Source organism: Mus musculus, chromosome 16 (genome assembly GCF_000001635.26).
Source record: "Mus musculus strain C57BL/6J chromosome 16, GRCm38.p6 C57BL/6J".
NCBI lineage: Eukaryota > Metazoa > Chordata > Mammalia > Rodentia > Muridae > Mus > Mus musculus.
Genome location: NC_000082.6, coordinates 88,931,507 through 88,944,037, shown reverse-complemented (window position 1 = coordinate 88,944,037; position 12,531 = coordinate 88,931,507). Strand labels below are relative to the sequence as shown.

The 12,531-nt window shown below is 36.5% G+C and overlaps 1 protein-coding gene across 1 annotated transcript; it reads left to right on the top strand.

Annotated features, from left to right (window-relative positions):
* Positions 1-11,773: 11,773 nt before the first annotated feature.
* Krtap19-9b (keratin associated protein 19-9B) lies at positions 11,774-12,234 on the top strand. The gene has a single exon (NM_133359.2). The coding sequence runs from the start codon at positions 11,827-11,829 to the stop codon at positions 12,001-12,003; it is 177 nt and encodes a 58-aa protein (NP_579937.1). The 5' UTR covers positions 11,774-11,826; the 3' UTR covers positions 12,004-12,234.
* The last annotated feature ends 297 nt before the right edge of the window (positions 12,235-12,531 follow it).

Genomic DNA, 12,531 nt, shown 5'->3' with positions numbered 1-12,531 from the left:
AATACTCTTGCAATTACACGCTTATTGACAGAGCACTAAGTACATTTTCCCTTTGGGGAACTAAGGAGTGATGTGGCAGGACAATTCAATCTATTTCCCATAAATACAACTTTGATATCATTTTTGGAGTTATGGAATGAGGTCTATCTGTCATGTTTTATTAAGATTAGATTGGAAGGTTAAATATTTTACAGTCATTTAAAATAGATACATAACTATTCACGGTTACTTTATTTGTGATAACTCAAATCTGGGGCAATCAAAATGTCCTTTAAATAACGAGTAAACAAACAAACCATGTGTCCACACATGAGTGGATTTCTGTTTGGCCATTCAAATGAAAGAATCACTGATATTACAATAAACAATATAAGTCTTAGCTATTATTCACAGTAGAGGCTATACTACATGCTTTTAAATATTTGGTATTTTGAATGATTCAAGCCATAATTATAATAAATTGCCTAATGATTAATAAAGATTATATACAGGAAGGGGGAGAAAATATGTAGCAATAGTACAGAATTGTGAAGGAAATAGTCTGCATCTTTCATGCAATGTGAGTCATAACAGTCTATTCATAAGTAAAAATCATAAGTATCCTATAGAGCCACATAAAAATAATATTAATATGTAATAATTAAAATAATAAAATTAAATTACTTAGATGACTTTATTTTAGATTACAAATATACTGGGAAATCAAAAGTAAAAATAAAGAACATCAATACTTCTGAAAAGATTTATTGGTATTTATTTTATGTGTCTAAGGATTTCATCTCTATTAATAATATAAGTGCATTGTGCTTCTTCCTGGTGCTTGCAGAGGACAGAGGACAGCACCAGGTCTCCTGGAACTGAAGTTACATATTGCTATAAACAGCCACATGGGTGCTGGGACCCAAATCCTGGTTTGTTTGTTTGTTTGTTTGTTGTATGAGCAGAAAGTGCTCTTAACCTCTTAGCCATCTCTCCAGCTTCTCAATATTTTTTATTTATCTACTTTTTTTAATTTTTAAAGAACAATTGCATAATTAAAGACCAGAAAGATATTCTGAAACCACGGGATAGATACCTCTGGGAAGAAAATGACTTAAGATAATCTTTCCTTGGAAAGACGCCAGAAGTTACTATCAAATCAATAAGATGATTAAATTAGGTATTTTGGCTAAATGTTGCTGTGTATCTATTTCTTTCAAATTAACTTGTCCCCTGCCTGCCCTCTTGGATGGAACAGGGAGACTCATAAGACTCACAAATTTCATGAAACTTACAAGGCTAAGGACTCTCAGAAAGACATTTTAAAGTTGTGAAAACAGTAAACAACTGCGGAGAGAAAGCCTTTGTTGGAGCTCAATGCAAAATGTAAGAAACTCCAATAAATATGTTGGCTCTGTAACCTAGATTTTGTTGAACTGTTTCTTTTTTGTGTCACTGATGTCATATCTGGGGCAAGTTTGTGCACGTCTCTCCTCCACAAGTTACAACAACAAAGGGTAGATGGGAGTTTAAGAGCCTCCTAGGACCCCACGGGGATGACATTAGCTGAAATACCCCACAAAGAAGAGTGAGAACCTGTAAAGACCATATCCAGAGGTTACAAATGGCCCCGTTGAGGGATGGAACACCCACCCATCTCCAAATCTTTAAACCAGAATTGTTCCTGTCTAAAGAAAATACAGGGGAAAAGAGTGGAACAGAGGCTGAAGGAAAGGCCATCCAGAGACTGCCTCCCCTGGGGATCCATCTCACATGCAGACAACCCAGACACTATTGCCGATGCCAAGAAGTGCTTGCTGACAGGAGCCTGATACAGCTTTCTCCTGAGAGGCTCTGCCAGATCCTGACCAATACAGATGCAGATGCTGGCAGCCAACCATCAAACTGAGCACAGGGACCCCAATGGAGGAGTTAGGGGAAGGACTGAAGGAGCTGAAGGAGCCTTATCTGACACCAGTGGGAGGGGAGGCCCTTGGTCCTGTGAAAGCTTGATGCTCCAGTGTAGAAGAATGCTAGGGCGGTGGGTGGGGAGCACTCTCATATAAGCAGGGTAAGGGGGGATGGAATAGGGGTTTACAGAGAGGAAACTCAGAAAGGGGATAACATTTGAAATGCAAGCAAATAAAACATCAAATTTAAAAAAAAGAGTGAAGTTTCTGGGCACCATAGTAGATATGTATTCATATAATAATCTAATCTCTGCTTTTTTTTTAATGACATAATGACCTGACAAAAAATAAAGGGTGATTTATAGAAAATACACAAGTTCTCTATTTTCTGGAGTCATCAATAGAAGTGTAGTAGAAACTGGAACTGTGCTTTAAGCTCTCAATACAGGGCACAGGGCTGTCCTAGGGATGCAGTTCTGCCCTTGGTGCCTGATAACGGAGGTAGCCATGATTAGCCTAAGCAATTCCAACTTTCTTCTCTGTCTTTGCTAAAGGTGAATGCTTTAAAAGGCAGAGGAAATGCCTTCACATGATAGTGCAAGGGAAAATTCCTGAACAGCTTCCCAGGAGAAAGGAACAGAAGGAAGGAAATGAACAAAGCTCAGCTGAGCAGTAATGAGGGAGGCTGAGGAAGGCAATCTGCTACCACCCTCACCTAAAAATGCCACTCCAACCATCATAACCCTTCCATGCCCATTGCTCCCTCTGCTGAGCTAACATGAAGTTGGCAAAGTAACAGTGAAATTGGGAGATCTGCAAAGGACAGATGCTTCGATGAACGTGAGCCAGGGCATCCTGTTAAGGCACACCCTGAGATTAGTTACAATTAGCATTCAGAATCCCCACTCGTGCGATCATAGCAACAGCAAATGCAAAGCACAACCTAACCCATACGCAGATTAATATAAATCCACACCAAGCAAGAGGAAGCATTTCCAAGACAATCAGGTTTTACGATGATATTACCAATCCTATCCAGCATATTTAGCTTAAAAAGAACAAAAAAGGGTATCAGACAGGAATAGCAAAAGGAAGCAAAAATGACTGTTGTAAATAAAATATCAGAGTGAGAAAGAACTATAACACAGAGCAGTATTTGATGGAGGAAACAAACAATACGACCCATTAATATACTAAAAGTTATAGTGAAAAAGACAGATCAAGTACAAGGCCAGATAGAAACAGTGCATGGAACAGAGAGAAACATCAACTAGGAATTAGACACTGAAAACTAAAGACATAATGTTTTTGGACACTGTGTAAAGGATAGCACGGTACTTTTCAAATGCTGATTTCTCTGCCCTCACATCTTGTTTAAGTCTGAACACAGAATTGTATTGTTTAGTTAATCTCCTGTTTCGGGTTTTTGTAAACAATTCCTACCATTTATTCTCTGCTTTGTCGATAAAAGCTGGTCACCCAATGAATGACTGGAGAGAAAAGAAACTAGGTTGGAGGTTTCCATAGGCCAAGGTGTGTGTGTGTGTGTGTGTGTGTGTGTGTGTATGTGTGTATGTGTGTATGTGAGAGAGATAGAGAGGGAGAGACAGAGAGACAGAGAGACTGAGAGAGAGACAGGGCAACAGAGAGATTGAGAAAGATTCAGGTTGGAGCTATGAGGAGAAGGTCTGATGTGGAGAAACCATGACAAAAAACACCTGAAGCCTAAAGATCCAGATCAATAATAATAAGCAATTATCATGGGACAGGGCTAGGAGCCAGCCAGATTAGCATAGGGGTTCTTATACATCATTTAACTGTCCAGTATTGATGTGCAGCTTGAAACAAATCTTGGTTTCTATGCATACCTATTGGCAACTAGCAAAGGTAAATAAATAGAGACTCCTGATTGGTTCGTTGGTTACATTTATGTTAAAAAGTAACTCATCTTACAAAAACAGTACCAATGTAAGAAACAGGCTTTCACATCCATGTCAGCAAAGGCAACAGAGTTAAAAAAATGTTAGTGAAGACCACAAAGTACAACAAAAATCTATAAATGCTGAAATAAAATTAGAATAACATGACAAGGAAGCATTCATATGCTAAACAACATCTATCTACATATGTGTGTATCAAACATTGGGATAAGGTAGAAACAATATTATAAAAGACACTGAACATTTTTATCTATAGTTTATTTAGGGTCCCAAACTACAGAAAAGCAAGGGATTTTAGAAAAAAAGTATTCTAAACTAAGCTAAACAAAGAAAAATGATCAAAAAAAAATCCCCAAATCGAAATGCGTCTAAATACCATATTCATCCCTTTGAATATTAGTGTGTATGTGTGTGCATGTGGGGGTAAGGAGTGTTGAAACAGAATGTAACTGAACATTGAAGGAGCCCAAAGCTTTCAAAATAGATTGATAACTCACTTCTAATCAGCTACCAAGAATGCAAGGTTATAAATATACTACCTCTTTAAAAATGCTGAAATGTGAATACAACTCTCAAGTGAGAAATCATGTCTTTAAAATAAAAAAACCCTTTAAAATTATACATACGTTAACGATCAAACAGAATGAAGATGACAACAAACAGAGGGAAGAATTTCTAAGAAATCTGTTCAATGAGAACGATTAAGGGATGCTTCCTCCAGAAATAAAGTTAAGTCATGACTTGGATTGGATTAAAATAATAATGTAAAATGAAATGAAGGCAAGATAAAGTATTTACATTTTAATTTGTTTTAATAAAATTTAGATTCAAGGTAATATTAGTGACACCATTGGCAGACATTTAGTAAAAATGAAAAAAGCATGTTTAATATGTGACATTTGATATAAGGGGGAAAAATAGGATTACTAACACTACTCTATTAAAAGAAATGATCCAGGAATGCAAAACTACCCTGTAGTCTGCAAAGTTTTATCCGATAAGAATGCCTCAGGGTATAGTCATCATGGAAGAACACTGACAAAAATCCAACATACATTTTTCACGAAGAGTTTTGGCGTGTTCAGAACAGAATATTTCATTCTAATAACTGCCAACAAAAGCTTGTCAAAGTCAAAGGCTGGATATGCCAAACGGGGAACGTTGTTTCTACCCTAAGACTGAGAGCAAAGAAGAGATTTTTAAAGCTCAATACCAATGTCATGCAGGACAGGGAGTGGAGTAAGAGGAGCCCAGGAGGGGCAAAGCAGGAGGAATGACTCTATGCGCAGGAATCTACAAAAGGAAAAACGCCATTCCAGAGTTAGCAAGTAAACTCATCTAAATCTCAGATTGCAACACCTAACCAGAAACAAACATCAGAAGAAACCGATTTCGTTTCATAAATAGATTTTCATTCGTTATTTGAGAGTTTCATTCATTGTACCTTGATCAAACTCGCCACAACTCTACTCTTACCTCCTTCCAGATTTCAATCCCTACTCCCACGACTTCTTCACCTCCCTGTCTTTGTAATTAATAACACAGTAACTCCAATCTTTACTGCCGGCTAGTTCAACGATGAGTTTGCCTTATAAAAGTAGCTAAAGTGGCCTTCAGAGGAGATTTTGAAATAATTTTAGGGTTTTATGGAGAACCGGTATTATATATAGTTGGTTTGTGAAAAAAAATGGCCAAATGCTGGGTTTTCTCCTTAGATAAACTTAGGTCGCGTAGTGAAGACAGTCTACCAGCAGGGGGCAGAGTCCTTCAGCTTCTCCTTCACATGTCCGGAGGACAAAATGGAGGTACCATGTTCTAAAAGTGATATATTCCCCGTCCTGCCCACTGCTGAGTACCAAAGGAGTCAGCCAGAAGCCTGTGCTTTTCAGAGGAGACTTGATTGGCAAAATTCTATTCCATGTTAATTTCTCTGTTCCTTTACCTTAGCCTTGATGACTGAGATGCTGAGAGTTATCTGGGGAACTGCCTCTGGTTAAGGCAGCTGTGGCAGATGGCTGCTGTATCTCCTGTTTCCCTATTAGTCAAATATATTGATTTTTCTGACTTCTTCTGAATAAATGCACAACCCACTAACGACATTAGAACCCTCCCCCTTTTCCTTCTTGTCTTTAAAGTCAAACATATTGTTAACCTCATTAACTGAGAAAGCTGCTAAAGTCACATGTCATTACAGAAAACACTGAGAAGAATGGATTTAAAAAAAAAAAGAGAGATTTTCAGTAGAATACCGAAGAGAATGGAGGTTGGTACTTGCACAGTGGCTTCTGCTTGAAATCGTAATTCACTTGTGATAGCACACTGTCTGCTCCCTGACAGTGTCTTCGTTAGCATAACAAAACTGTTTTCCTATTTTTTTTGTTTATTTCTACAGAAGGATTTTTTGATACCACATTTTACAAAACATAAACCATAATTTTCTCATACATGTGAAATTTTATGTCAACAACATAATTATAGTTATTACTAAGACTTGTTTAAAATTATGTCAATGGAAATTTTAAAATTAAAAAAAACTTATTACATATGTTTTTACTTAGAATAATGCTTTCTATTTTGCTTGACACTTTAAAAATCGGCAGACCTAGATATTCCCAATGTTTTCTGAAACTTTGCCTTTTAATCCTTCAAATAAAAAGTTGAATGCCCCAATTTTCTTGCCCGTAACGACACCATTGGCTACTAATAATCTGTGTTATATAGAAGAGATCGTTTCATTTCTGTTATATTTCATTCTTCCCTCTCTACACTTCTTTGTATAAACACCCTTCCTGGATTATTCTGTTCTGATTGTCACAGCCTTCTTGCCTGTTGAAGGTGGATTCCCTGCACACTGCCTATGTTTCCACTTTGAGGTCACCTGAATCAACTATATTTCATCAGCACTTAAATAAAGATGTATTTGTTCACCAGTCCTTATTGGACATTTGCATGCATGTTTTGATCATCATACACCTCCACCTAGTCCTCCTATGTCAAGGACCAATCAAAATCCTAGGGAAGCTCACAAATGTCCAGTGACGGGCTGCAAAGAAATGGAGATCAAAACAACTCTGTGCAGACACTCCTAGTTAGACATCCCATGGTAGCCATTTGCAGGCAGGATACTTGTGTGAAAGAGAACATTCAATATAGGACTTGTATGTCTCTCTATTATTATCTATCACCTTGCAGTCACATAACTTCATTTTTCTTCATAGATGAATATAATCCCATTGTGTGTATGTTATACATTTTCATTATTTAATATTTAATTGATAGAAATATGGTGTGGTACCAATGCCTGGCCATTGTCAATAGAATTGGAATGTTACAGATGTTCAATTACTTCCATAATAGAGAACAAAGATGGTGTTTATATATGTAGAAGGGGTATAGATGGGTCATATAGAACATATTTTAAGCCTTTTGAGAGTCCTTTGCACTAGTTTCTATGGTGATAATGTTTACTGTTCTTTTATTTGTTTACTTTTTGAGATTATAATTTATATCACTTCTCCCTCCTCATTCCTCCATCTAAGCCTTCCCATATACCTCTTTTTTTCAGATTTATTTATTTATTTATTGTATGTGTGTACACTGTAGCTGTCTTCAGACATTCCAGAAGAGGGCATCAGATTTTTTTGTTACAGATGGTTTTGAGCCACCATGAAGTTGCTGGGATTTGAGCTCAGGACCTTTGGAAGAGCAGTCAGTGCTCTTAACCACTGAGCCATCTCATCAGCCCCATATACCTCTTTTTGCTTTTCTTCAAATTCACAGATTCTTTTTTCGCCCTAATTGTTATTACAGGAATGTATGTGCAGTTCTTTTCTAGGATGGACCACAGATACCTTGCCATCCATACTTGGTGCCTTTTGATCATAGAAAACACATTTTCATCACCAAAATGTATCTTTAGCACCTATGAACCACTATGAACACAACTATGCCCAGCAGCAATAGGAGCCTACTTCATCGTTTTCGTCCTTCTGAGGGATGTGGTAGACTAACAACTGCTTTCTTTCAATGGTTGGGAGAGATTTTTAGCATTACATTAAATATTTTGTTTATATCTTTGACATTAGATCTTCATTATTTTAGTGACTTTCTTCATTTATTCCTGATGCACTCAAAGATCATGTATGACCTTCAGCTCCTTAATAGTCACCATGTGTCCTATGGTCCTAGTGACAGTGAAGTTGTCACTACAGAGACAGGCTCAAGTTGAAGTGGAGTGTTTTATTGTTGTTGTTTAATTTAGAACATCATTAATCTAGGTGAAATGTCTTTCATTATGGTCAAGTCATGGACATTGTGCTGATTTCTCCTTCCTGTAGAAAAATAACTATATGAGTATAATATAATGAAATTCCAAAAGTGATTTGAATTTTATTTACCCATCTCTACAGATTTTTCCTCACATAAGCCTAGCAAATATATTTATATGTGGCAATACATTCTGGTTTTTAAATCTTATTTATTAACAGTCATTTTTAAAAAAAAAAACTTAAAAAATAGGGCCTTTCAAATTTAAAATAGAAGGTCTTTCCTTCTCTGAGAGAGATTTTCTTACTGTACTTCAAATATCTGAAAACAAACTAAGCCCAGAATTTTTGAAAATGGTAAAAATTTGCCCTTTCATTTAAATAAATTCAAGTCACCTTTCATTGCTACTTTAATTCACTGAGTACTTTTCAGGACCTTAAAAGTTATAGAAAAATACATTGATCCATAGTATTGTGCATATCGATTTGGCATGGTCACTAGGATGAGCTGAGTAAAGAGCTTGCTCACAAAAGTCTCTCACATGTTAACACCAGTGTTTTGTGAGACTCAGAGTCACTCAAGACTACATGACATTCAATGCAGGACCCCAGTTATGGATGGAAGGGCTGTGGCTTTACACAGTGACATGCTCTTTTCACCACAAATTTGCTAAAATAAACAAAGAGTAAAAATATGATCACAATGTTGAGAAGAGAGGCAACATCTGTACCAAGAGAAATGTGCATGATGCAACAAGAGGGTGGATTGCACCTGGTAGCTCAGTTAGGTTCTCCTAACACAGGTCTAGGCTTTAAAGACTTCAGCATAATTATACTTATTAAGAGTCTGCTTTAAGATGCCTAGGTAAAGAAAATGAGTGACTGAAATTATGTATCTGTGGCATTAAAACTTCTCAGTCCTCAGGAGTGTTCCTGTTTTGTACATTTTAAAGTGATTGAGAATGAGAGATGACCTAATTATAAAGGTTTAGAAGCAGGGGATGCAAACCATTCTCATGAAACTAATTCATCTTTAATAGCAAGTCTATTCTCAGCCTCTGACACAAGAAACTACAACCATATCTGCTACAGTGTCCTCAACTATGGCACTAGTGGCACAAACTATGGCTATGAAACCAGCTAGATCTGTTTGGTTAAGGTAGTGGCTACTTACATTTTTATTTATTTGGAAGATTACCAGCATTTGGGTTTTAGAGAAGCATAATTTATCTCATAATATCCATTACTTTTATAATAGTTCATATTTTTGTTTCCTTACCAATGCCATATATGAGAGTCTTTTGTAGGATGCTGAGGGTTGATGACTGTGTATATCAAAGCTCTTTACATTGAGGATTTTCTTTCCTTATACAGACTATTACTATGTCTCTGTGTCTTCATTTTAGTGTGTTAGTAGGATGAGTAGTTTTCCTTTGTAGATCTGATGGTTTTCAAATTGTTTGCATTTAAACTGAAGCATTTGAAACATAGGCGTGCAGTTCCCACCCCTCTCCCTAAGCTAAGATGCTTCAGACTTCCATATTATAAAGCTATTGCCACCAAGGACTATGAAGAGTTGTTAGTACTGGAGTCTGACTCTCTCTTTTCTCAATACAATGACCAGCCAATGGCAGGCCCACTCTCACCCACTGTTGCCCAAGGAGCCTCTAGGACATGCAATCTTACCTACATAGTGTCTCTCCACTTGTCAGAGTTGGTGAGGAAAATATCAGGCTGTTAGAGTTCCATTGTCCCACCTGTAATTTGCTTTCTTCTTTGTGGTGTTTCTCCTATGTTTCATACTTTTGACCACTAAGAGAACCAATATATGATATTTAAGCAAGGCATAATAGATAAAACAGTTTAAATGTATTTGTTTGACACACTAGTTTATCAGTGTAAAGTGGACAAGAAATATAGACCAATACCATTTTCCCTCCTTCACTGATGTTTTGATATCTGTGATCAACCATGGTCTAAAATACTGGTAATTGACCCTTTCCAGAGCAAAAGACTGCAGCCACATAATGACTATAAAAATGTATTGTTATAATCAATCTACTATTGCTGCATACATCTCTATTTATGAGGTCATTCTTATCTAGACATTTGTGCCCAGGAAAATCAGTAAAGTTCAGTTCCATCTTTGGTGTCAACCATTCACTGACACCTTAGACCATCTACATCACAGAAAAGGAACCACAGTACTAGGTAAACGGGACTGTAGACTCGACTAGCTAAGGGTTGTATAAGAACAATGACATTTTTCTTCTCCACAAAATAAAGTATCTGTGAAGAACATGCTCAGGTCCAGTTTCAAAAACACTGGGGGAAAGGATGTTTGGGCAGATGGATGGTCTTGATAAAATAAGAGCAGTAAGAAACATGATGTCTCATGCAAGAGCAGATCTGTTCTGTAGAATCTGAGATTAACCAGCGCAAAAGCAGTTACAAGATCATTGCACAGAGTTCCAGGGGAGAGGAGGATCTAACACTAGTCATGTATTTGTAAATAGATCATCTTTGTATTCTACTTGAATACAAATGTCATTTTTATAATTCCGTAAGTTAACGATGGAATCATTTTAAAAGAAAGAAAACAGGATGTTTGGAAAAGAGCAAAACTCATTCTAATTTGAAAGACAAAGATCACCACCGTTAGATGATATTTAAAAAATCTAAAAAAATTAAAAAAACATGTGATATATCACACATACACACATAGAATTATTTGTTTAACATTTCCGTATCAGGAAAAAAAATGTACATGGATGCTGGGTGAGAAGACTGTGTTGGCTATGCAGTCGATGCTCTTTCCTGATAAGATTCTTCACAGAAATAATAAGATTCAAACTTTCTGATACTTATGAGAGTAAAATCTTTCATATTATATAAGGTTACTTATAATAATAACATCCTTCCTAGTATCTAAAGTTTTAAGGAGTATATCACATACCCTCTGTGTGGATATATATAAATGTATATATTTGTGTGTATATATATATATATATATATATATATATATATATATATGTGTGTGTGTGTGTGTGTGTGTGTGTGATATGTGTTATATGATCATATATCATAGACACATGATCATACATGTATGATATATGTATAATATGTATGATATATATATACTATATATGATTATATGTATTACATATATGTATACATATGCATATCACAGATAGTTCATATAGATGTATACATCAAATCAGAAGTGGGACTTTGGGGCTCAGACATCAACAATATTCAGGAGGGGGCAGTGAGGTAATAGTGCAGTGATGATGCGCTAACTACAGTAATAGACATGCCTGGGATAGGATGAACTCCACTACGATATGCTAAGTGCTATATATTAGTCATAAAAGAAATACAAATCTGAAATGTTAACACATAAGAGAGCTTGCATGAATTCATTTTAATGGAGAAGTAGAGAAATGATAAAGGCATTACTGTAGTTAAAGCAAACCTAACTCTAGGTCATAAACAGTAACTATTCACATGTTCAAAAGTATGTTGTTATGCATCTTCAGAATTACACTTACTAGTAAAGCGTGATGGAATTTTTGAGGTTTTTCACCAGTAATTTACAAAGAGTTTGCAATTCCTTTGATGTGGTTTGCCAAGCCTGCCCTGAGAAAGTATAAAAGTCCGGGTGTGGAAGGTGACAGTCATTCTCAGAAACCTCACCTTCAACCTCACACCTGGTCCTCAGCTGCTAACACAATGAGCTACTACTACGGCAACTACTATGGTGGCCTTGGCTATGGCCTTGGTGGCTTTGGTGGCTTTGGTGGCCTGGGATATGGCTATGGTTCCAGCTATGGCCTTGGGGGCTATGGTGGCTATGGCTACTTCAGTCCCTCTTTCTATGGAGGATATTTGTCTTCTGGGTTTTACTGAGAAAATTATTATCACTTCAGAACTCTGAACATTTTTTGTCAATCATATGATTTTCTGAAGAAGGTACCACCATGCTATGGTGCTGTTTGAATCCATGGGCACTTAGGTCCCTGGATAGGGATCGCATTACTAAAATGGTATCGTGTCAGCAACTCCTGATTATGATGTGTTGGCTTCTGACTTTTGTCTTCTGTGACATTTCCGCGTTATTTCAAAAATAAAGTTTCCTCTTGAATATAAAGTATCTGGTTTCATTTTTACACATCAACTTCACAGATTTTTATGTTTTACAATGGCTTCACAATAACATTATCCACATGGACTTATTTGTTTAGCATTTCTGTATCAGTACAAACGTAAGAGGGTGGACCAGGTCAGAAGATTGTATTTGTTATGCAGTGCATGCTCTTTTCTGGTAAGATTTTCCCACAGAAATAATAAGTAGAATCCAACTTCCTAATACTTATGAGAATAAAATCCTTCATATTATTTAAGGTTACTTATAATAACATATTTCATTGTATCTAA

Coding starts and splice junctions, on each gene's coding strand:
- Krtap19-9b (NM_133359.2), top strand. CDS start 11,827: ATGAGCTACTACTACGGCAACTACTATGGTGGCCTTGGCTATGGCCTT.